General features: G+C 36.1%; 1 protein-coding gene across 1 annotated transcript in view; it reads left to right on the top strand.

The window, feature by feature from the left end:
• Positions 1 to 25,060, top strand: part of gpc5a (glypican 5a) — a 187,009-nt gene that overhangs the window by 115,004 nt on the left and 46,945 nt on the right. The window contains exon 6 of the mRNA XM_041271996.1: positions 21,169 to 21,289. Within this exon, the coding sequence (XP_041127930.1) occupies positions 21,169 to 21,289 (121 nt within the window). The remainder of the gene's footprint in view (positions 1 to 21,168; positions 21,290 to 25,060) is intronic.

Raw genomic sequence — 25,060 nt, 5'->3', positions numbered from 1 at the left:
TACATAATTGAACCCTTAGTTGAACTAATAATATGCCCAATCTGAGCTTTTTAATTATTTTAAACAGATGGAGATTTCACTTTAGGTATAAAATTGTATAGTGAACATAAATTATTAAACTTTTTATAAGCTACTATATTTAAAAAGATCATATTAGGCAAATTATTAGTTCAGTTAAGGGTTCAATTATGTAATTGAGTGCTTGGTTGGAACAAAAACCAGCAGGGCAGTGTTCCCCCAGGACCAGAGTTGAGAACCACTGATCTGGATTATAAAAATAGAGATAAAAAGGTCAGAAGAGTCCCATTAATAATGACTTACTCTAAACTTTTGGAAACAGTTGCAGATTCTACATAATTCAGAAAAAATGAAAAAAAAAAAAAGTTATTCTTAAGGCCCCAGTTGAAGCATTCAAAAGAGAAACTAATGTAGGTGATATTTTAGTTCACAGTAAACATAAAAGAATAATTGACAGACTAGGTTCTACAGATACTTGCACTAGTACATGTAAAGTGTGTAAATACATGGACAAAAGTAAAAATATAATTAAACATAAGAACATCACATATCCGGTAAAAACTAATACCTACTTAAAAACATCAATGTTGTTTATGGAATAGCCTGTGAAAAATGTATTGAAATAAAATATGTTGGAGAGACTGGAACAACTTTATATAAAATAGTTCAGAACCATCATTCATTAATTAGAAATAAAAAATAAAATAAATGAATGAACCAATAGTACAGCACTTCACCTGCCAAGGACAGGACATAAATGATGTAAAGTTTGTAGTATTAGAACGGCTAAAATTAGACAATGCGACATATAGAAGAATAAAAGTATGTAAATGTATAAATAGACTGAACGCGATTGTGCCAGCGGGACTCAACAGAAAATAATGAACTAATTAACTCCAATAAATATATATAACATTTAAATAAATAAATAAACAAAATTAATTTGTTTATGCTGATGTGCTGGGGAGATCAAATCAACGCTATTCCTCAGAGCCAGCATTGCATGATAATGTAACTATAAGTTTATATAAAATAATGTTAATTAGAATTAATACAGATTTAAACATAGAAGTAAAAATGATGTCACAATACACAGAAAACTATAGATCATGTAAGATCATGTAACAATAACAAGTAGTTGTCATGCCATCAAAAAACTATAAATACCTCCATTGTTTTGATTCAAACACATGCTCCCTTGAGAAAGATATGTACAATATATCGAAACGTTGGGTATACATACACACACACTGAGTGTACAAAACATTAGGAACACCTGCTCTTTCCATGAAATAGACTGACGAGGTGAATCCAGCTTCAGTGTAGATGAAGGGGAGACAGGTTAAAGAAGGATTTTTAAGCCCTGACACAGTTGAGACATGGATTGTGTATGTGTGTTATTCAGAGGGTAATTGGGCAAGACAAAAGATTTAAGTGCCTTTGAATGGGGTATGGTAGTAGGTGCCAGGCGACCCAGTTTGAGTGTGTCAGGAACTGCAACGCAGCTGGCTTTTTCACGCTCAACAGTTTCCTGTGTGTATCAAGGATGGTCCACCACCCAAAGGATATCCAGCCAACGGCAGGCCAGTGTTAGAAAACGGCTCATTGATGAAAGAGGCCAAAGGAGGCTGACATGAATTGTGCAGAGCAACAGACGAGCTACAGTTAGTCAACTGACAGCCCAGTACAACATTGGTGCCGAAAGACCCATAAAAGAATGCACAATTCGTCGTACCTTCACACGAATGGGGTATGGCAGCTGACAACCTAACAGAGTTCCCCTTCTTTCAGCAAAACACAAGAAACTGTAGTTGCAGTGGGCTAAGGAACGAAAACACTGGACACTGGAGGATTGGAAAAACATTGCCTGGTCTGATCTCGGTTCCTGCTGTTTCACGCTGATGGGAGGACTAGGGTATGGAGAAAACCACATGAGTACATGCATCCATCATGCCGTGTGTCAACATTGCAGGCTGGTGGTGGTGGTGTGATGGTGTGAGGTGTGTTTTCATGGGACACATTGGGCCCCTTGATAAAAGTGGAGAAAAGTTTGAATGCCACAGGATATCTGAACATCTGCCAATCAGGTGGATCCCTTCATGGCAGCAGTGTATCCATCTGCTAGTTAATTTTTTCAGCAGGATAATGCCCCATGCCACAAGGCTAGGATTGTCCAGGAATGGTTTCATGAACATGACAGTGAATTCAACTTACTGCAGTGGCCTGCCCAGTCACCAGATCTCAATCCAATCCCTGTGGGATGAGATGGAACGAGCTATTCGGAGTACAGGTCTACTACCAGCCAACTTGACACAACTGTGGGAAGCATTGGAGTCAACATGGGCCAGCATCCCTGTGGAACGCTTTCGACACCTTGTAGAGTTCATGCCCCGACGAATTGAGGCTGTTCTGAGGGCAAAAGGGGTGCAAGTCAGTATTAGGAAGGTGTTCCTAATGTTTTGTACAGTGTACAAAACATATGTGTATATATATATGCCTATAGAAAGTCTACACCCCCTTAAACTTTTTTTCACATATTGTTGTGTCAGTACCTTAGAGTTTCATGCATTTAAATGAGGATTTTTTTCCACTTATCTACACACCATACTCCACACTGTTAAGGAGAAAAAAATATATATATTAAAAATACAAAACTGAAAGATCATAATTGGTTAAGTCTCCACCCCCCTGAGTTAATACTTGGTGGAAGCACCTTTGGCAGCAATTAGAGCTGTGAGTCTGTTGGGATAGGTCTCTACCAACTTTGCACACCTATATTTGGCAATGTTTGACCATTCTTCTTTACAAAACTGTTCAATCTCTGTCAAGTTCCTTGGGGAGTGTTGATGGATAGCAATCTTCAAGTCATGCCACAAATGTTTGATTGGATTTAGGTCGGGGCTCTGACTGGGCCACTCAAGGACATGTACCTTTTTGTTTCTTAGCCACTCCAGTATAGCTTTGACTGTGTGCTTTGGGTTGTTGTCATGTTGAAAGGTGAATTTCTTTCCCAGTTTCAGCTTTCTAGCAGAGCGCAGCAGGTTTTCCTCAAGGACTTCTCTGTACTTTTCTCCATTCAGTTTCACTTCTACCCTGACAAGTGCCCCAGTCCCTGCTAATGAGAAACATCCTCATAACATGATGCTGCCACCACCATGCTTCACAGTAGGGATGGTATTCTTTGAGTGATGCGCTGTGTTGGGTTTGAGCCAAACATAATGCTTTGCATTTAGGCCAAAAAGTTCCATTTTAGTTTCGTCAGACCACAAAACGTTTTGCCACTTGGCTACAGAAGCTCCTTAGTGTTTTGTTGCATACTTCAAATGGGATTCAGGGTCTTTCTTGAGTAATGGCTTCCTTCTTGCCACCCTACCATACAGGCCAGATTTGTTGAGTGCTTGGGATAGTGTTGTCACATGCACACTCATGGTTGAGTCTTTGCTTTGAAATGCACTACCCAGCAGAGGGAACCTACAGGAACTGCTGAATTTCTCCTGAACTCATGTGAATCACTACAGTTTAACACAGGTGGGGGTCACTTACCGTGGTGTGTGATTTTGAAGGTGATTGGTTACACCTGAGCTAATTTAGGATTGCTATTACAAGGGGGTGGACACTCATCCAACCAAGCTACTTCAGTTTTTATTTTCAATAAATTTTCTACAAATTTCTAGAATATTTTTTTCACTTGGAAGTTGTGGGGCAGGATGTGTAGATAAATGAAAAAAATATATATTTAAATGCAATTTAATTCCAGGCTATAAGGCAACAAATGGTGAACATTTTTCTATAGGCACTGTGTGTGTATGTGTGTGTGTGTGTGTGTGTATATATATACTCTAAAGGATGTAGGATGATTTAGTTTCATTAATATTATCAGGGACAAAAACTAGGAATCATTGTCAGCTATATAAATACATAATTGCATATTAATGTAAATAAAAGTAAAACACACCCTTGCAATATTTTGCCTCAACTTTAATTGGAATATATCTGTTGGGTAACAGATAAATACATTTACAGAATGACTGGGAAATTAAACCTTTTTAGGACTGTATAAATTGTAAAATGCAGTGGTAACAATAGACAACAGTACCCAATATTCATAATATTTAATATGCACAGTTCACAGGCATGGAGTAAAAGCTTTGCCAATAGTCCCTGTGTTTTTGACAACTGCATAGAAGCAAGGATAAGCTTGGAGAGGTCTCAAGTAGGTTGAAAGTTAACAGCTGAAATATTAGTCAAAAATAAATAAAGGGGATGTGAATATTGTACGTTGTGCAAGCAAAGCAAAAAGGATATACGGTGCTGTGTGTCAGGACCAGCATGTTATGGAATAATAAGATTAAGGTTAAGATAAGATTCTTATAACAAAGTTTAAGTCTAGTACATCAGTCATCACAGAGGAGTGCCAACCTTTTACAAAACAGCAGAAAAATCTGGGAAATGTTGCAAACACTGGGAACTACTTATTTTGGCATCTTATTTTCAAAGAAATGAAAATACCATTACTGACATAAACCAGGTGTTAAAGTATGCCATGTCCAACACAGAAGCAGGGGGACATGTTCCAGTTTATAAAATAAGATTAGATCTGTACATTAATCTAGTCTCCTTAGCTAATACTTATTGGACACTTGTATCTTCAGATTTTGCCACATAAGCTGTTGAACATAGAGTTATATTTTACATAACCTGTATAAAAAAAAAACAACATGTTTCCCCACAATTTGCTTACCGTATATATTTCCCCAACATTTTTGGTCCAGTGAATGCAGGACAATGGTTGGGTTTCAGTATGACCTTTGAACCTTTCACCCAAACAAACCTTTGAAGGGGAGGAGGGCAATTTCACATTCCAGATGACAAGGAAAGTACAACCCTACCTGAAAGCAAGACTTACAAACGTGTTATATGATATCATGTATTCAAAATGAAAATATGTGTTTGCAGACGCATGTGCTTCTGTCATCACTGCACATTGATGGCTACAACTATTTAAAATAATTTATACTTATGTGAAACACAGGATGAGAGCACATTTAGAAACAAAACCTAAAATAAAAATAAAAAACACTGGTGGATTCAACATGTGTAAACATACTTGTTTTAACAAATAAACAGAAATGTTTGATTTGTTCCATAACATAAAAAATTCCACATAAACACAGTGGCCATGGTACAATTTGTACAGTAATTGAAACCTCTTTTCAAAATAAAGAAAACACAAATGCAGTGTGAACATTTCCTGTTGATTGCAGAGATTTTAGATTGAGGAACTGCACATTGTATCAGCTTGTTTCAAAGAGCTTTTAAGTGCAAAGAAACAGATGATTTAAAGCTGAGGTTTTTTTTTAAAACAGCATTTTAAAGAGACACCTTGGCTACATAAGAAGTACACATTGGCCTAATGGTTGAGGCGAAACTTGGAGTGTGATCCTTCACATTGCTCATTGACAGTCAGGGCAAGCATAGTTCTTATTTCCCAGCCTACAACTAAACAAGATGTTGGAGCCTGTATAGCATACTGTATATTACGCTGTAATGAAAGCCTCATTTGTTTTGCATTGATTCTTTTAACAACATGAAAACAGTGCTGGACAATCGTATAGTAAGTACTGCAGTGCTCAGAGTGGGATTTGTTCTACCAGTTCTTTCATGTCAATAAACGTCACCATTTTCAATTAGCAAACACTTTAAACAGTAAGTGGTGGGTTCCGATAAGTATTGCTTTACACGTGCCCACGTGCTGCTACAACTGTTAAATAACATACCTGTCATTTACCTTTACACTGTTAACATCCTGACAACGTTTTATACTTTTTTTAAAAGGACTTTGAAACAGATGTTGCCGGTTATGAGGTCTGGACTGTGCTGAGTGCTGGGGATTCCAGAGGACGTGTCACATTGGCTCTGGTGCTCCCATTGGTTCTAAGTTGGGGGTTAATAATTAGGAACTATACATTCACTAAAAAAGTTACTTTTTAAATGTAGAATGAATGCACAGGGTTATTTGAAAATGTAGTGCAAGGTTTGTATTTTTAGAGCTGTATGGCAAATTATACACAGCATTAAATATTTGACGGGTTATGGAAAACAGTTTTTTTTTTTCTTTTTTCTGCGGAGTAGTCTGTTATTTTAATTGGTGGAAACAAACCAAATGGATTTTGCTGGTTGTCCCCTTTAATGGCAGAATGATTTATCTGTTTACCCTGATCACAAAAAAAAAACAAGTTCCACTGGAAGTTTTTTTTTGTATAAATAACTAAATGCAGAGATATGCACCATGTGGAGGAAAATAATTCAAACAGCATCATTAGTGGATTATTTCTACTGTACGTTTTAGCAGACAGTCCCTTCTGCCCTAAAAATCTTTTTTTTCTTCTTCTAAGTGACATAAGCAGCTATTTGCATAGTCTAGAACTGTATAATTAGGTAAGGGGTTCTGTCGTTGCAGCTATTGTTTTGCAGCAGAACAAATATACAGATAAGCAAAAGAAGAGAGAAAAAGCCCTGATTTAATTACTAGATAAAAACTACTACTTCAGCCTAACCATTTCATTGCCCAATTATAAAGTTTCTTCCAAAATACTACACCAAGATACTGTACTAAAAATGCTGTAAAAATACTAACATAAAAATATACCTTTTTTTCATCCAGTTTATTTTTTATTGTTTTAATTATTCTTTATTAGATCTGAAAGAAAGCTTAGAAGGTAGTTCCCATCTGACAATAATATTTAGAATTTGAGCTGTTCTGGAATTTTCCTATGGAAAGAAAATTACATCTGGCTGAGAATCATACTTTGCAAACCTGTTTTGTATTATGTAGATTTAAATTCGGTGAATACTTACATATTTGTATGAGAAGTTTCCGGCCTGGCATCAGTATGGCTTTGATTGTCAGTTTGATAAGCTAAAACTTTTTTTTCTTTCAAAGAAAGTGTAGTTTCCATATCAAACAATAGGAAGTAAAGCAGATACTGTTGTTATCTAATTACAAATATATACACTTTGTAAGCAAGATCTGAGTGTAAACAGTATGGCAGTATGCAGATTACATTATTGAATTAAATCAGCTGGCCTACATCTTTGTTTCTCATTTTGTGTAGTCTAGTGGCTGCAAGTATGGCTTCCAGAACTGTACTTTGTTATTTGTGTTCAATACATCTATACTTTTAGTTAAATATGTATTTTTTTCCCCCTGAATCAACCTAGAACAAATGCACATGCAAGCATATATCTCACATGTGCAATTCTGAACATGTTATAACAAATATGAATTTTCCTTATAAAAATATACACTACCTAGAAGTAAGACAAACATTTTGTACTATAGTAAGTACTTCCAGATAGTCTGCTCTGTTGCACTTTCAAATCCTAGATCATTTCATCAGGAGAGTGTAATTATCAATCAGCTGCATTCAGCTAATGACTACCATACTTTGCAGCCAGGGCCATGCATTGACCCCAAAGACTGTACTGCAGTGAAATGATAAGGAAACACAATGGAAACTAACATGTATTATACTTACATTTAACAATAGAATGAAATGCAATATGCATTCTGATATATCTGTTGATTTCTAATAGTTATATTTAAATTGTCTTTTTCCCTAGCATCATATGCACAGTGGCTTTGTCACAGTTGAATTGGGACCTTTTTTAATCTATATGTCACAAATTACACTCTTCCAATTATGCCTTGGCCAGCACTTTATACCAGCTGGAAAGCAACTTGACTGCAACATGTCACACACAAATCAATAAGTCTTCATGCCTTAGAGGTTCTCATTGATTGGAACATACTGGTAGCTGAATAATTTGTAGTTAACCCAGCACAAGGTTTACCACCCAGGCTTTTTTCTTAAATTGTATGCCGTAAACCCTACAACCTGGAAAGAGCCTTGATGGACTGGGCAGCCTCTTCTCAATCCAGACTTTTCTGTTGTTCTGTCTAGGTTATGTGAACATATTATTTAATTTAACCACATACATACTGTGGCAGGGTGATTGCTCTGCACAATGGGTAATTAGTGTTGGTATAATTTGTATGTGGAAATGGGTGTATTGTGTGTCTTTTGAGTTAATTTGAGTTGATTTGTGTGATTAAATTATTGTTTACAGACAGGCGCTCAGTTGAGACTTACTGCCTGCTAGGATTGGTTGAAGGGATGGGCAGCAAGTGATTGGCTGTGCTGATCCTCAATCAGCAGATGGGCAGGTCTTGACCAAGTGTCTGTCTGTTTAAAAACGTCTGGTGGAGATTGCTCTGGGCGACTGCAACACCATGTTAGAGAGGAGCTGCATATACTCAGGAGGAGAGCATCCCCTCTGCAGAAACGACAGCTACGCAACCCTGAAACTGCAAGCGGTGCATTTGAAGGCAATGTCCAGCCAAGGCCGTATGAATACCAGCTCATCAGGAGGTTAGTTTAGGGGATGGCGATCCCATGTAATGTATAGAGGGTTATGTAGTGTAGCTGGTTCCTGGAGCGGGACGCCTCATTTATAAGGCTAGCGCTCGACCTGTGTGGCACCTTTTATTTGTAGTTTTTGTACTGTGTTTTATATTGCCTTTTGTAAAGCTAGTAATGTCACATGAGCCATTTGTTTATTTATTTTATTTTGTGAATAAATCCTGCGCGCCTGTGCTGGCGTTTCAACTCCATCTCCCAAGTCTCTCTTGTGTTGCTTAAGCAGTGGCTGCCCGCACACGTGACATGAGCACCCTGTCACACACACATACATACATACATACTGTACATATATACAGTACATACAGTACATTTTGACAAGCACACAGAGCTGTACAGTTATAAGTGTTCAAATAAATCCTCAGACATTTTTGCATTTTTTTTAGAGACACATGAAAGCTCAGAAAGGCACAGCTTGTGTCACAGCTTTCACATTCTGCACATTCCATCAGCACATCACAGAACAAATTTTATCTTCCATATTTATTTTAACACAGAATCTTATTGATCCCAATGTTGTCAGCATGTTAAGTGATTTGTTTTATAATTGATTATAATCATAATAAACATTTAATTTCAAGCATTTTTGACTCCTGCTCTCTTATAAAGGTGTCTGTGGTTATAACTCATAGCTTGATTAACAATATGTTTGAGAGGTCCTAATGAAGTTGCCAGGCAGTGTATGTTGACTTGGCAGACATGCAGGTACAAAGAAAATCTGTTTCAGGATTTTCATGTCTGCAGTTTTTGTGGCCTGCGTGGGAGCGTTGCCATCCAGAACTATAAATATCTAGAAGGGCAGTAATGGTACATCACAGGTTGGGCCAGGGTACGCCACAGGTAGAATTTTCTCTATGCACTTCAGGGTGGGACCCAGTCTATGACATTATAATAAACTGGGCCAAATCCGAGTGGTGGTTGAACAGGCATTTGGGCTATTGACAGGGAAGTTTCGTGAATACTAATGAAGCATACTGAAGTGAACCACGAGTTTGCTCTCCAAATTATTGCTGCCCGCTGTATCCTGCACAATCTGTGCCAGGACAGTAAATCATTGTCTCCTGACGGTGAGCTAAGTGGTGGAACAGCAACCTTTTAAAAAAAAATTATAATTTAAACTCAATCGAAAATAGTGTTAATCAGCAGTTATAGCAACTACTCTATGGTTTTATTTAACTTGTAAAGCAAATGGATGTAGGTTGACATTCAATAGCTTTAGTTTAACAGATCACCAGCAACACAGACACGGTACCTGTTCTCTGACAGCACGCTGAATTAACTTTATGACCGCAACAGCATGATTACCAATAACACATAGTAGCCTAACAGTAAATACTGATATTTAGCGGACTGTACAAATATGCACTCAAATCCATTAAAAATAAAAAAATAAAAAAATTATCGATAACAAACACTTAACAACACAGGGTACAAACAGCTGCATGTAAGTAGAATATTTGAATTAAATACTATACTGTATTAAATTGTTATTTACGCCACAACTGGAAGTAGCCTGCAGCAAATACCGCTTGGATTAAACCAAAAAGCCTGAACAAACCACAAATTTTTTTTGAGAAAACCGCATTACTCATGGAATATTAAGGTAAACACTTAGCAACACAAACTAGTTCTTCATAAAATCAGTATAAAAATATTAGAAAAATTTAATTTTTTAATTTTGTTTAATGTATCCATGTTCTAATAGCATCTGAGCCATCAGGAGCTTTCTTGCCTTCGGCTTGGGCATGTAACTGCACGAAGCTGGCATTACCACACCATTTCTAAAGTTAAACTACCAAAGCATCCTCTGCAGCTAAACATTGTGTTCGTTGATTGGTTATTTTAAAAATCTAAACCGTCTCTGGTTGGGCATCAACGTACTGTCACCCTCAAAGCAAGCAGACATTGCGCATGCAGCTCTGTTTTATCCAATCAGAATACTGGCCAGCGCAAGAGTCAGCATGCTCAAAGAACTTGATGCTTCTGGGAGATGTAGTGGTGTATAAAGTACAATATTTTCTAAACAAACATACTTCAGTTAAAGTATTAATATCCCAAAAATAAAGTACAGATCCCGAAAACAAATACTTAAGTAAAAGTATTTCTACTTCGTTACTTTCCACCCCTGATTTTTTTATACCAAATATAGCATTCTCATTTGTGCTATGCTTGTATGACTGCTTCTGCTAAATAATTGGACTATTGAGCAGTATTGTTGATTTCCAAGAAGTAATTCGTACAGATTCCACATCACATTTTATTTTGAGGGTGGGTTAAACAATTGTTATGCTGTGTATTTTATCAAGCTGCCTCATCATATCCTCATCCCTTATTATGGATATTAAGACCCGAGTCTCTTCATCGCTCCAACGGACATAAGTGCAGGGTGAACACAGGTTTTGTTCAGACATGGCTAGGAGAAATTGCATGGAAGTGTAGTTATACACATTTAAACATAGTGCTTAGTCGTACTTTACAATAAAGTCATTTTGACAGATGTTTGGAAAGCTATTTGCAAGTGTTGTACAGTAGCTGTGACCGCCTGAATTCACAAGCCCACGATGCAGTTTATCAAACATTTTTAATAATAGTTTTAAACATAAATTTGGTAAATACCATCTGTATGATACTTTACAAACACATTTAGACCTGTGTATGATTAGCATTATGCAAAGTTCTAGGGAAGACTGAGAAAAAAGTGGGGTTATCTGCAACATCAAGCTGATAAGGGAAATAATGCAAAGAAAGATTTGCAATTTTTTGTAATGTAAATCTAAAGCACTTTTTAAAAATACATTTAGTTTTTTTGCCAATGTAGTGTTACATAATTTTTTTATTTTTAGTTTGCATGTGTGGATTTGTTAACACAGATGATCAGATCAGTGTTTAGTTATTCATGAATGTAAAAGCAGCAGTTGTGTGCTACAGTTCATCATGTTCTTTGGCAGTTAGCCATGTGCATTTCCAAATGTTCCTTACTCCACCTTAGAAGCAAATAACCTGTCCTTAGGTACATGATTTATGTGTTCTACCTTATTGGAAAAGTGCATTATATAGTGGTCAAGAAGATTGTGGCAGACTATATAAAAATAGTTTTAAAAAAAATTATTTTTCTTTTATTCCAGCAACTTAATAATTTTCATGTCATTGGATAACAAAAACAAAGCTGTGTGATGGATTAATTTATTTTTCAGAGCCCGGGCATTTCTATGTATGGCATATAAAAATATAAAAACCTTGTCCTCTAGCCAGTGCTGTGTCACTGAGGCATAGGCACAGTGTGATCTGTATGACAGTGATTGACAGCTGTACAGGCAATGCACCCTTGATGAATGTGAATTGTGACCAGGATCCATGAAAAGTGTCTGTATAGTGTCTGAAATACAAATACCAAAATAAAGTGCTGCCTTTAGGTAATAAATAAAACTACAGCGATCCCGGATGAACTTTTCACAGTATGTCTGAAGTTTGGGTATCAATCACGTCAACAGATTTTAGGACATTTCCAAAGTGACCCTGTACAGAATGATCCTACCATGCATTTTAATAGTGCTCTGAAAAAAAAAAAAAGTCTCCTTAAATAGTATAAAGCTCATACTTCATACCTGAGTTTGAGACATAGGCAAATTGTGAAAGACCTCACACAGCAAATGATTAGGTGCCTATTCAAATGTGAAACACTGAAATAAATAGCTTTGTATTCATTTATTTTTTTTCCATCCATCTGTATTGTTCAGAGCAGCCCTAATGATAATGAAGGCATGTTCCACATCACAGATCCACAGGTATATTATTTGTTTATTTTAAAACATAAGAAATGATATACTGTATATATAAACATAGACAGTTATATGGAAAAAAGGTTCTCTTTCACTCACCACTTTCTGTTTCAAAGGGACCGACAGCGCTGCATTTCAGATAAACTCAGTCACCCTTGTCTGCACCTTTATCAAAATCACTCAATGCTAACATGCAAATGAGGCCACAACCTGAAAGAAATGCCCATCTAAATTTGAAGTTAAAGTATGGGCTCTACACAGGTAAGCCCTATTGATTTGATATTACTGTTTTTTTATTTCTTTTTGTAAAAGAGGCCAATAAGAGCTTAGCCCTTTCTGTTAATGTTCTATCCCTTAGACAGCAGGCAGAGAAAGGTTGCTTTTGTCAGTACATATGCTGATATTGCAGGTTGTGCTTGGCATAACACAGCAGATTAGGTCAATTCCTTCATTTGACCTTTCTGTGCAGTGGCCTTCTTGCTCATGGTTGCAAGTTTATTTCCTGATTCCAATACTGCACACATAGCTTAGCTGTCATTTGCTGCTAATTTTCCATAAATTAGCTGTGAACAACAATGCATCAGATCATACAGAATTGATTTAGAGGATGTACCAGAAGGACACGATTTGTTTGCATTTTAGTTCTCACTGGAGTCCAGAGTGGAGTAGTGGCGTAGTGGATGTATCAGCATTGTTTCAAGTCTGTAGTAAAATTATCAAGTAATCTCTCTCTCTCTCTTTGGACAGTTTTTGTTTGCCAATGAGTTACTGCAATGGAAACAATATGCAATGTCAGATGCCTGTCTCTGTGGCATTGTACACTAAATAGCTGTCTAATGAATTAGCATTAGTTCAACAGCTTTTGGTCTTTTTAAAGCAAAATATTTAGTAACCCATCAGTATGTGTTGGAGTCTAATTAGTTCTGGCAGTTTTATGTTATCAAATGCTTTCTTTTGTTTTCCCTTGGATGCATACATTTGTTTGTCTAGCTGTCCTTGGCTAGTGATGTGCTTGTTTATTATAATTCGTATCATGCAGTTTCATTTTGTAGTACACAGTGATTGATGGCAAAACAGCATGAAGACAAGTAATTACAGAAAACAAAGCACTCTACTGAGGAGGAATCAGCTGTTGTGTATCCTTTACTATCCACGCAATAGAATTGAAACACAAACAAAATATAGCTTACAAAGTGGAAATGCAAGCATAACAGCCAAATGTATGTGTCTTTTTTAAATCTTGCTCCTGTCCTGTCTTGCTCCCACATTTTTTCTTGGATTTTTATCCCGCTCCCACCCACAAAAACCTTAAATCCAACAGTCCCGCTAACAGCACTGCGCAATGAGATAGTTTGCTTTATGCACTTAGAATTTTATACAAATATCACATACAGTACAGTAACACAGTGAAGATAGGATATTGTGCAGCTTCAACATGAACGGTAATATTTAATAAAATTCCTGGAAATGACAATCATGTTAAAGCTTGTGCAGTATTAATACAATATAAGTAGGTATACTATATACTGGTAGCCTACTGTAAACCTGGATAACAGCATGTCCAGTATTGGTGACTTCAGCCAGAGAGGAAATCTGTACAGTTTTGGTACAATGGGCCATATGTTCAAAAGAGGTGAGTTTCATAAGGGCAATTGTGATGATTCCCCCCCCCACCCACCCCCCTTCAATTCTGCCTTGAGAAAAGGAGGAGGAGTTGTGAATAATTATGCAAGACCAAGTGTGAAATTCATTTGTCACACTCTGGGGTGGGGGGGGGCGGATTGGTTCATGCTTCATGTTCACACAGCTTATTATCCGACTGGAGACTGCACTTTAATTATTAACACCGTGAAAGCCTATTGCTGTATATACAGTGTAACCTGCTTAATGTCCCCATTACTGTGCAGAGTTATTTGGGGATATTATGCGGGTTGGGGTATAAACAGGGTCTCACGCAGTAGAAAGGGAATTTAAGCACTCCATATTCTGTTTACATATAAACAAAGAAAACTAAATATAATCCATCTGTACATCTTTTATTGCAATATTGTACTAATATTATAGTACTGTAACATAAAATAGGTTTTTCTAAAGAATGTTTACTTTAATTAAACAATAGCAGAAATTAATTATTTGTGGATAGCTCAAACAAACGTGAACAATTGCTGCATACTTTAATTAGCTAACTGACATTATATCAGTGCAGGGGGAAACTAGTCCACTAAAAACTCTTACCGCACCATAAGCTTAAGTTTGTTACTGTAACGTAACATAATTACTGTAGCTAACAACTCAAACAACATCTATGTGTACAGTCTAATAAAATCAGGAACAACAAAGCCAGCTGCAGTTACTATATTTAACGTTAACGTTAGTTGCTGTTTCTTTCAGTTTCTTAGCTAGCTGAAAATAATTAGCCTATACTAATGTTAAACACATTCCGAATTGTTTTGCAATGTTGTGATGTGAAATCTTTGGCGTTCCTTCACAGAGACGTACAATTTCCTTTTTCTGAGTGTCTGTCAGATTTTTTCTTTTTCGAGTAGACATTTTTGCTTGTATCCAGCTATGTACAGTACATCAGGCTAGTTATGTAGCCAAAGTCAGTTTAACCGACATTTTGAAGGCGTGACTTCTGAAGTGACTCCCTTCCAGTACCGCTTTTAATAGGGTTTACACAGTGTTTATTAATCTAGAGACAGTATAATTGGTTAAATAATTTATTTAAAATCGTACACCTCATCTGCGCAGCTTTGGTAGCCGACTCATAAGGGGATAATAAGCGGGGTTCCTAGTGATATTAAAAGAGTTAATTTAACATAGAAACCTATGGTGAGTGGCAAGTGGTTTTAAAGAAACATGATAATAAACGGGTTGTGATATTAACCGAGGGGACATTAACTGGGTAGAACTTTAGTATTGTTTGATGTTTTGCACTGCAAGCATCCATTCAAATAAACCTACTCTGTAACACTTTAGATTAAGGTGCTGCATATTAATGTTTTATAAATGTTTTATAAATATAATAGGCGCTTAAGAACTATGTTCTAAAGTGTTAATAAAGTGTCATGTATCGTTTATAACCATTCAATAGCCATAGACGGAATTACAGCTTTATAAAGGGGACAGTTTTTAGCCACCTGTTCTACTTTGGGTTGTTTAACCCTTTGCAGTCCATTTATTCAGCGCTTGTCAGACACATCAGGTCCAATTTATTTTCATACTCGTCATTTATTTTACATGCACTGTTTAAATATAGATTTTTTCAGAGTAAAACAGGTTTAAAAGGCATTGAATCGCAAAAGGACACTCAGTACTGTATCTGCTGCCAAGCCCCACCCCTTGTTCGCTGTATTTTTCACATACCTCTTCTTAGTCGTGCATAGTGATAAATCCTCTCCTGATCACTCGATTTATTACCAAACTCCTCAATAATGAGATCCAAGTCATTATTTTATTACTACAACACCTCCCAAAAAGCTCTGCAAATGTCTGTGATATTCTTTGAGCGCTGGATACAGAAGCAGCTACCTCCTTTATTATATCCGTGTTATCTCTGTAATGCATGGGGCTATGAGATATGCCCTTTTTTTCTGTTTCATTCGGCTCCAATCGGTCTCACTCGGCCATTGAAAGGTTTTCCCAGCTTTTTCTGGAGAAAAAAGGAGTAGAGACCTGTGCTTTTTGATGATGTCGGACAAGGTCCAACATTGGATGGGAAAGGGAAAATTGTAATGTCGGACCTGGTCCGACATAGGATCGAAAAGGGTTAAACGTAATTCTGCGTATGGCATTGTTATAAACCATCTATAATGATTTATTAACACTATATAACAGTATTATGCATATATTATACATTTATAAAATATTAATAAACATCACCTTAATACAAAGTGTTACCAAATACTCTTTAAAGAGAAGGAAACCTGTATTGTATTTATGTCACGGGGTGGAGGGTCCTTTCTGGTCTGATATCCGGGGCCCAGGATACCTAAAACCAGCCCTGGTAACAAGTGTTGTTGCCATGAAATAATAGGCATGAGGGATTTGAATGGAGGCTGACATACCTTTTTGGTGCAGTCCTATACGAAACAATTAGACAATTAACATTTATCCCAGCTTCACAGGCTTAGCCACAATGCTTACATGTTATTCAGAGAGACTACATCAGATCGTTTGCCAGCAGTGCATTGATGAAAATGTACGTGCAACATACACTACAAAAACACTTAGGATTCCTTTAAATATAGAAAATGCATTTGTCATTTGCAATACACCCAGGTGAACATTTACAGTGAAGAGGCAATACAGGTCTTTCGGTTTTGGAGTTTCTATTCAGGTTTTTTTAAAAAAAAAAAAAAAACACTGTTTAGATTAGATTACACCACAGATTAGAGAGTAGCAAGAAAATAATGCTCATAAATGTTTAGCTGATCTGTTTTGATGCAGTAATTGTAGAGTGCTGTTTATTTTAGATTGGATTAATTCATAAAAATACTTTTTAAAAAGTTTATAACATTCAAATTACATAATTGAAAAGTAAAAAACACACATAAAAACTTTCTAATTAACAATGAACTAAACAATAAGAATGACATAATTCAGGAGCTGGGAATACCTGGTTCAAATGAGTGATTAGCTCTTAAAAGTAAAGCATGCCTTAAAATGCCATAGCAGTGCTTTGTTTTGAAGGTATGGAAGAAAACATCTCCTTTTTTCTGGAATGATGTACCGATCACTTTGTTACATTTATTATCTGGCATAATTACATGATTCCCACTAGATCCAAGTACAACATGTCTACTTGTAAAGCATGCCTCTTAAACATTTAGAAACTGGGTCAGTCTTTGAAATGTTTATGTTATACTTACATTCCATCAAAAACTGTCATTGTCTACAGTAACTCCATCACCTAGAACTGGATAGGATTGAGACATCATTTTAAAAACAAAACTTAATGAACATAATTTATATATTTTATTTAATGTCTACTTAATGTATGTTATATAAAATCATGTTTGTTATAAACATGTACAAATTATTTATTAAGAGATGCTTTTTCTAGACATGTGGTCCTGAAATGTTTTAAACATTATAAATAACATGTTTAGTCTACACATGGGCTAGTCAAAGCAACAGTTATAATGTTGTAGCCCTAATAATATTAATTAATGATACATATTTCAAAAAAAAAAAAAATGAAAGTAATAGGTGTGTCCACTGACGTTTATCATTGTGTACCTGCTACTAGTTACCAGAAAGAATGAAAATTATAATTCCCGGACTGCAGCCAGAAATGCAAACATACCACCAAGCTTCCCTGAAGAACTTCTTAATGCCAAAAAAGTAGTGAAAATTATTTCAAGTGACCCGGAAATTTAGAAGATAGCACAGCAAAGTACAATACATCTTACAGGTATTGTTATAACTTATAGGGATGTGATGCAGGCGTTTTAAAAAGGTGGAATTTGAATATCATGAAGTTCAAACAGCCTTAGTCATACCTACTTAGGTTGCTGTTGGAGTTCCTGTACTTTTATTGCATTCCTTTAGAACAATTATACTGAAGTGTTCAGGATTAAGAAGTAGAAGCCTGTTTCTCATGATTGTGAACATAACTGTACCCAGGCCATGTAATGTGACTATGTAAGCAAAACTAATAATTAACTTTTTTGCATTCTTGGTGTTTGTCCGTTTTCTTACTTAAAAATTCCTTTTATTCCACAAGAATCTGAATGATTTCCTAGGAGGATTCAGATGACGTTTATGAGATGTAGATCCATACTGAAATGCCAGCTTTGGTCCTCTTGCATTGCAGTAATGACCTGCAACACACGCTTCATTATTTATTTTCTTTCTATATATATATCTATATATAATATAATATATATATATATATATATATATATTAATATATATATATATTACATATATATTTGTTGTAGATTTTAATAAAATAATCAAAAATACTAAGCCATAATGTTGTATGTGTTGCCACTTGTTTCATTACATGTAGCTTCAAGTAGTAGTACTGTTCAGGGTTCATTTAAAACAATCTTCCAATGCAATAATATCTATGACTTGGATCCAGGTGGGTCAGTTGAAACTCCCTTAGATCTTAGATCTTGAAGGTATAGTCATTTTATCCTGTTCTAAGCACAGAAAGTCTTGTAGATTGAAAATGATGTTAGATCAAAGTCTTGTTTTGAATTCATGAGACCAAGAGAATTTTGGGTGTACTGTCGATAATACTTTATAAACATTAAATTCCAGATATTAGCTGTCTGTGCTATATTTTTCAAAGTTCTCTACAGCACATTTTGGAATATTTATAGTTTAAACAGCATTGACCTTGTGAATCTAATGCTCTATCACTTAGAAGTTTTGTGATTTAGCATTTTTACTTTCATGAAAACAAATGGTTCTGCAGAAAACAGGCTTCCTTAGAAACCGACATGATGCATTACACCAGTTTCCCAGAAAGATTAGCACAGATGGTGGGTCTATTACTGCTCCTACTACAAATTCATCATTCTGCACTCAGACTAAGAAAATTAGCAGTGAGACCCACTGGTGTTTCTCCTTTCCTCATCCCTGTTGGCTATTTGACTTGACTTTGCGTAATTTTTAACCGGACAATGCAAGTACAAAAAGAGACAGATTACTTCATTATAAGGTAGTGCTAACAATATGCACATTAAATCAACTTTTGAACAGTTTAGCTTTCATGAAAAAATGTTGTATTCAACTTATATAGTCTTTTATTTGCAAATCTATTAAACATGCTGTGGCAGAGCACAGCTCTGCCGTTTTTAAATTGGCAGGGATGGGGTTAATTTCCCCTACCTGCCTGGGTTTATTATGTTCAGGTGGCTGGGGTTGATTAGTTGATTAGATGATTACTTTAATTAACGATCAATCAGCGCCAAGCCACCTGACTTAAAAGGAGGCCTCTGCTTCCCATTAGGAGGAGGGAGCTGAGGAAGGTTGTGGTTGTTGGTTTTGGTTTGGTGAATTTTTGAATCCAGTGAAGGCATTGCCCAGCCTGGAAAATTTAATTTTGTAAGTTTTGTTTTTTTTTGTCTTGCTTTATTTGTGTTTAAATATCTTTTATTTGGCCCTTGTGCCCTTTTATTTTGTGTTAATTTATAATAAAAACATATTTTTTTTGAACTGCAGTCTGTCTCTGGGCCTCTATCCACTCACCAGCCTGTCAGACATGCATTAATAGTTTCTAGCAATAAAGTGCAGTTGATATTTCTGTTGCGTCAATGGTTTTGCTTTGTTCTATTCATGGAGGTTCCATGACACTATAATATATTATAAAATGGGTGTTTTAAATAATCTATCCTGATTGGTCAAAATAGGTCACATAGGGGGTGTTGATATTACAGCATATCACCATGGGTCAGCACTTTTTCAAAAACAGGCAAATCACTGGCAGATATCCATACTGCTAGAATTTAAAAACAGAAACAGCAAACATATTGGAATTTATTGCAATAAACATGACCGACGAGACTTATGTAAATGTTGAACTTTAGGGAAACCGAATTGTTCATGAGATATTGAATGAATCTGAATCTGACGCCAATGATTAATTAAAGTAGTGAAAAAAAGCAAAAGTATTCAAATAAATTCAAAACTTGCCATTCTGATCACTCTGTTCCTTCTCCCTGAACTGCAGTGTTTCCCTATCCTATTTTGAAAATAAATAGTTTAAAAAATATGTGTGATCTGATGCTGAACATTTATAAATTCATCTCGACAGTTCATGCCATACCTTTTAAATGTGTCCGGGTACGATGGTATCATGTCTTCTGCTGTGCCCTGCATTGTTTAAAATTTTTCTTAACACTGTTCCAGTAGTTCTCCACGTTACCAAGCTGTAAATTGCAAAGTCAGTTTGATAAGTAACCGGGTATTCCATGCAAATAACGTCTTTCTTGCCACTGTGAAGCTGTAGCACAAATTTGGTATGGATACCTCCTATTACTACCCCAGATAGCAAAGGATGATTTAAAAAAAAAAAAACTCACTCTCAACTGATACTGTTGCAGGTCTTGTTAGGAAGGGTCTGTGTGATTTAAAGGCAGTCTTATTTGTGCTGCGTGATTTAAACTCATTTGTGTTGTGTCATGATGAAAATGGGCAGTAATATTTTCCTTTAAAATGTAATGAATAAACCAAGAATTACAAGAAGTGTAACGAATCAAAACTGCACTTTCAATGGCAATGTTCAATTCAACATCTGAAATTATTTTTCAGATAATTAATGCATTTTTGGGTTTTTGTATGTTTTAAGGAACTATTTTTTTCTAAGGTCAGGCAGAGGTGGAAGGATATTTAATAAAAAAAATTTTTTTTTTGTTAATTAAAACAATCATGGTGATACTGGGCTTTTGTTGTAAATGATTGTCATTCCTAAACAATTTCATTATACAATGTGGACCATTTTATATGGATGTTAAAATGGCCAAGGCCCTATAGTTTCAAAGATTACCTATTAGCCAATTGTTTTTATAACTACATCTTGACTAGATTTTTTTTTTTCTGAAAAATAGTTGCCAGGCACTAGTTTAGGTTTTTGTTTGTTGCAGTAGGTAATCATTTTAGGAGTGCCTCCGAGTAACCACAATTGAATATCATCAAACGTGGAAGTCCAGTTTGTTCCAGTAGAGATTTTGAATTTAAACATGCTTCCCTTTAAAACCCTGAGTTAAATTGAAATTATTGTGATTGAGGTAGGGTGGTACCATTAACATTAAATTGAAGGTCATTTGTATAACCATGTCCAGTAGTATTTATTTTAATGGCCATCATTTCAGCATCTAAAGTTACTGGAATACAAAAAGTAACCCATTTTCAGTTACATCTAATTTATTTTTCAGTTATACTCTTCAAGTGGTTGGAAATGGAATTAAAGCTCAATCTGGAAACCCAGAGGTAAAAGTGAAAGGAACAGACCCAATGATAAATCAGATCATTGATAAATTGAAGCACGTCAATCAGGTAAGAAAGTTTCATTTTGATGGTTTTATGTACATAAATAAGGTACATTACGGATTGAATCAGGTGTAAACTGGCCTTAAGTGGAGGAAAAAAGGAGGTTATAAATTAGGAGGCAATACAAGAGTTAAATAATGCAGATTCAAATGTAAAGCTTGATGTTTTACAGGGTGAAAATCAATGTTAACTTCTTTAGTAATGCATTGTGCCTTTTTTATTACTGAAAATCAGTTTATAGTCTTTTTTGAAGAAAAATCGATAGATATTTAACAGTAGAAGGACCGGAGATGTACTCACACCTAGAAGCCCCACAGCAGTCTTTCTGCCGGCTGTATTCAAAACACTGTAAACAGTATAACGAAAGGAGAAACAGTCGGCCGTTTTTTTTTATGAGTACGCCACAAACATCTGAACAACCGAAAGCATTATATATATATATATATATATATATATATATATATATATATATATATATATATATATATATTATATATATATATATATAGTGCCTTGCAAAAGTATTCAGACCCCTGACCAATTCTCTCATATTACTGAATTACAAATGGTACATTGAAATTTCGTTCTGTTCGATATTTTTTTTTTAAAACACTTAAACTCAAAATCAATTATTGTAAGGTGACATTGGTTTTATGTTGGGAAATATTTTTAAGAAAAATAAAAAACTGAAATATCTTGCTTGCATAAATATTCAACCCCCACACATTAATATATGGTAGAGCCACCTTTCGCTGCAATAACAGCTTTGAGTCTTTTGGGGTGAGTATGTGCCAGCTTTGCACTCAGTGTCAGAGTGATTTTGGCCCATTCTTCATGCAGATTTGCTCCAGGTTGTTCAGGTTGGTTGGACGACGCTTGTGGACCGCAATTTTCAAATAGTGCCACAGATTCTCAATGGGATTGAGATCAGGACTTTGACTGGGCCACTATAGGACAGTCACTTTTTTGTTCTTGAGCCACTCCAATGTTGCTTTGGCCTTGTGCTTGGGATCATTGTCCTGCTGAAAGATGAATTTTCTCCCAAGCTTCAGTTTTTTAGCGGACTGAAGCAGATTCTCTTGCAGTATTTTCCTGTATTTTGCTCCATCCATTCTTCCTTCAATTGTAACAAGATGCCCAGTCCCTGCTGATGAGAAGCATCCCCACAGCATGGTGCTGCCACCACCATACTTCACTGTAGGGATGGTATGTCTTTAGGGATGGGCAGTGTTAGGTTTGCGCCACACATAGCGCTTTGAGTTTTGGCCAAAAAAGCTCTATCTTGGTCTCATCTGACCACAAAACCTTTTCCCACATCGGAGCTGGGTCACTGGGTGGTGTGATGCCGCTTCCACTTCCTGATTATTGACCCAACTGTGCTCACTGGGATATCCAAACACTTGGATATTATTTTGTACCCTTTCCCTACTCTATGCATTTGTATTACTTTATCTCTAAGTTCTGTAGAATGCTCTTTGGTCTTCATTTTCCTTCAGATTCACAGCCTTACCAGTGATCCTTCAACAGTGGGGTTTTTATCCAGAAAATGTGACAGCAACTTTAATGGTTCATAGGTGGAGGCCAATGGTAAGGTAATTGTGTCCTCATTAGGGCAATTTCTTTCATCGGTGCAAACTGGGAGCTTCCACAGCAAAGGGGTTGAATACTTATGCAAGCAAGATATTTCAGTTTTTTATTTTTCTTAAAAATATTTCCCAACATAAAACCAATGTCATCTTACAATGTCAGTTTCAGTTTCAATGTCTCAATGTCAGTTTCAGTGTTTAAAAATAAAATATCAAACAGAACAAAATTTCAATGTACCTTTTGTAATTCGGTAATATGAGAGAATTGGTCAGGGGTCTGAATATTTTTGTAAGCCACTGTATAGATATATACACACACACACACACACACACACACACACACACACACACACACAGAGTGGCTCTCAAAAGTACATTACACTTTGGGGTATGGCTTGCTCATTAAAATCGTTGGTGTTTTTTTAAAGAGGGGGTGATAACCTATCTGGGATATCTAGATATTTAGTGAGCAAGGCGTCTGAGGGGGGTAAATGGGGCAGCTAAAGACGTGCCCCCATGCATTCTGTATTGGTTATAATGGGCTACACTTTGGGGTGCTTTTTCTTGCGGGGTACGGCTTGCTCACTAAAATCGTTAGTGTTTTTGCAAAGAGGGGGTGATATCCTATGTAGGGATACCTCGATATTTAGTGAGCAAGGCGTCTAAGATGGGGAAATGGGGCAAACAAGCGAGTAATATAGCGTACCGCTATGCTGCTGATAGAGATTTGTTATTAATATTTTCGTTTAGTTTTTTTTTTTTTTAAGAAGGAGCGATTATTTTTTAAATAGTAGCAATTTATTAATTGAGCAAGATGTGTAAGTGAGTTTAAACACACAGAAAAAGGACACAGTGCTTTGTCAGCTACACCGTGAATAAGGAACCGGGAATAATTAACCAACTTCCAGCTGGTTTGGCAGTCTCCCTCTGTTCCAAATGCTTCTTGCGAAGTTCCTCTGCTAATTGTAAAATATATTCTCTCCTTGGTAAATTCTTCTCCGTGCATTCTGTGTAAAGTACCCAGGAGTTGATGGCTGCTAGGTCCAATACATTGTAAAACACCTGAACAGACCACCGTCAGGAGCCAGCTTTCAGGGAATTCTTCCGTGCCATCTGATCCAAAACATCAACTCCATATTTTGTTGTGTAGTAAAGCAAGCAGGCCCCAGCCTTCAAAAGGCTGATTGAAAACAATAGGCTGCCATTCACTCAGACAGAGAGAGTAGAGACTAATCTGATTACAGCTAAACACATTGCAAACTGGTAAATAATAAAGTAGAATACTGTTCTGTATAATCAAAATGCAATTGTTTTCTGTGTGGCTGTCAGTGTGACTGGGGCTTTTAGGTATAATGTAATATATCTCCTTTTTCTACACTCCCATGTTTCATGCTTTGTGAGAATATTTAGTACATACGGATAGAAAGGTACATGAACGCGCAACCCCATATGTGTTACACGACTGGAGAATATTACATTCTAAAACCAAAAAGCACCAAAATGACCACCACAGGGCTTCTAGTGTTAATTTCATTAGGAGAAATCAATGCACTTTAAAGGTATTGGCTCTCCTGCGAGCAGCATTCTGAGATAAATGTCAGTTTGTCACTGTGAGCTGTCTGCTTTCTTTGATATGGACCCATGTTCTAGTTTAGTCTTCGGTACAGAAACAAATGTAAGCCGTTCCTGTCTGATAAAGAATAAAGCAAATACAAACAAGATTTAACATTATATATTGTACTTTCCCGATGCTGGCTTAGCTCACATTTGAATGTCTGAAGCCCAGGTACTTAATTGCAGAATAATCAGTTCTTAGACAGTACTGGTGTGCTATTGGGTATGTGAGATTTAGTTTAAGTTTTTAATGTGCACTTACAAGGAGTCTGTAAACTTATTCGTTCTCTGCTACTTTTAAAAATAATAATAATAAAAATATAAAAAAAAACATAGCACAATTCTAAACCATTCAGATGGGTACAATAGGTTATAGACATAAGCAGTTTGTTCCTGTCTGATTTGTGATTTATTTGAGAAAAACTTTTGTGACTTCCTCTAAACCTTTGTGTGAGTGAGTCTATAGAAGATCCCTTTTTCCTAAATTGATATTATTGACTGAGGAATAAAAGCATGACCGTGACTGTAATTGGTAAATGACTTTAAATTTTATTATTCAGTAAACGCTAAAGTTATA

The sequence above is a fragment of the Polyodon spathula genome, chromosome 15, assembly GCF_017654505.1.
Source record: "Polyodon spathula isolate WHYD16114869_AA chromosome 15, ASM1765450v1, whole genome shotgun sequence".
In the NCBI taxonomy this organism is placed as follows: Eukaryota; Metazoa; Chordata; class Actinopteri; order Acipenseriformes; family Polyodontidae; genus Polyodon; species Polyodon spathula.
The sequence above is the reverse complement of the archived record's forward strand: the minus strand, read 5'-3'. Positions and strand labels throughout refer to the sequence as shown.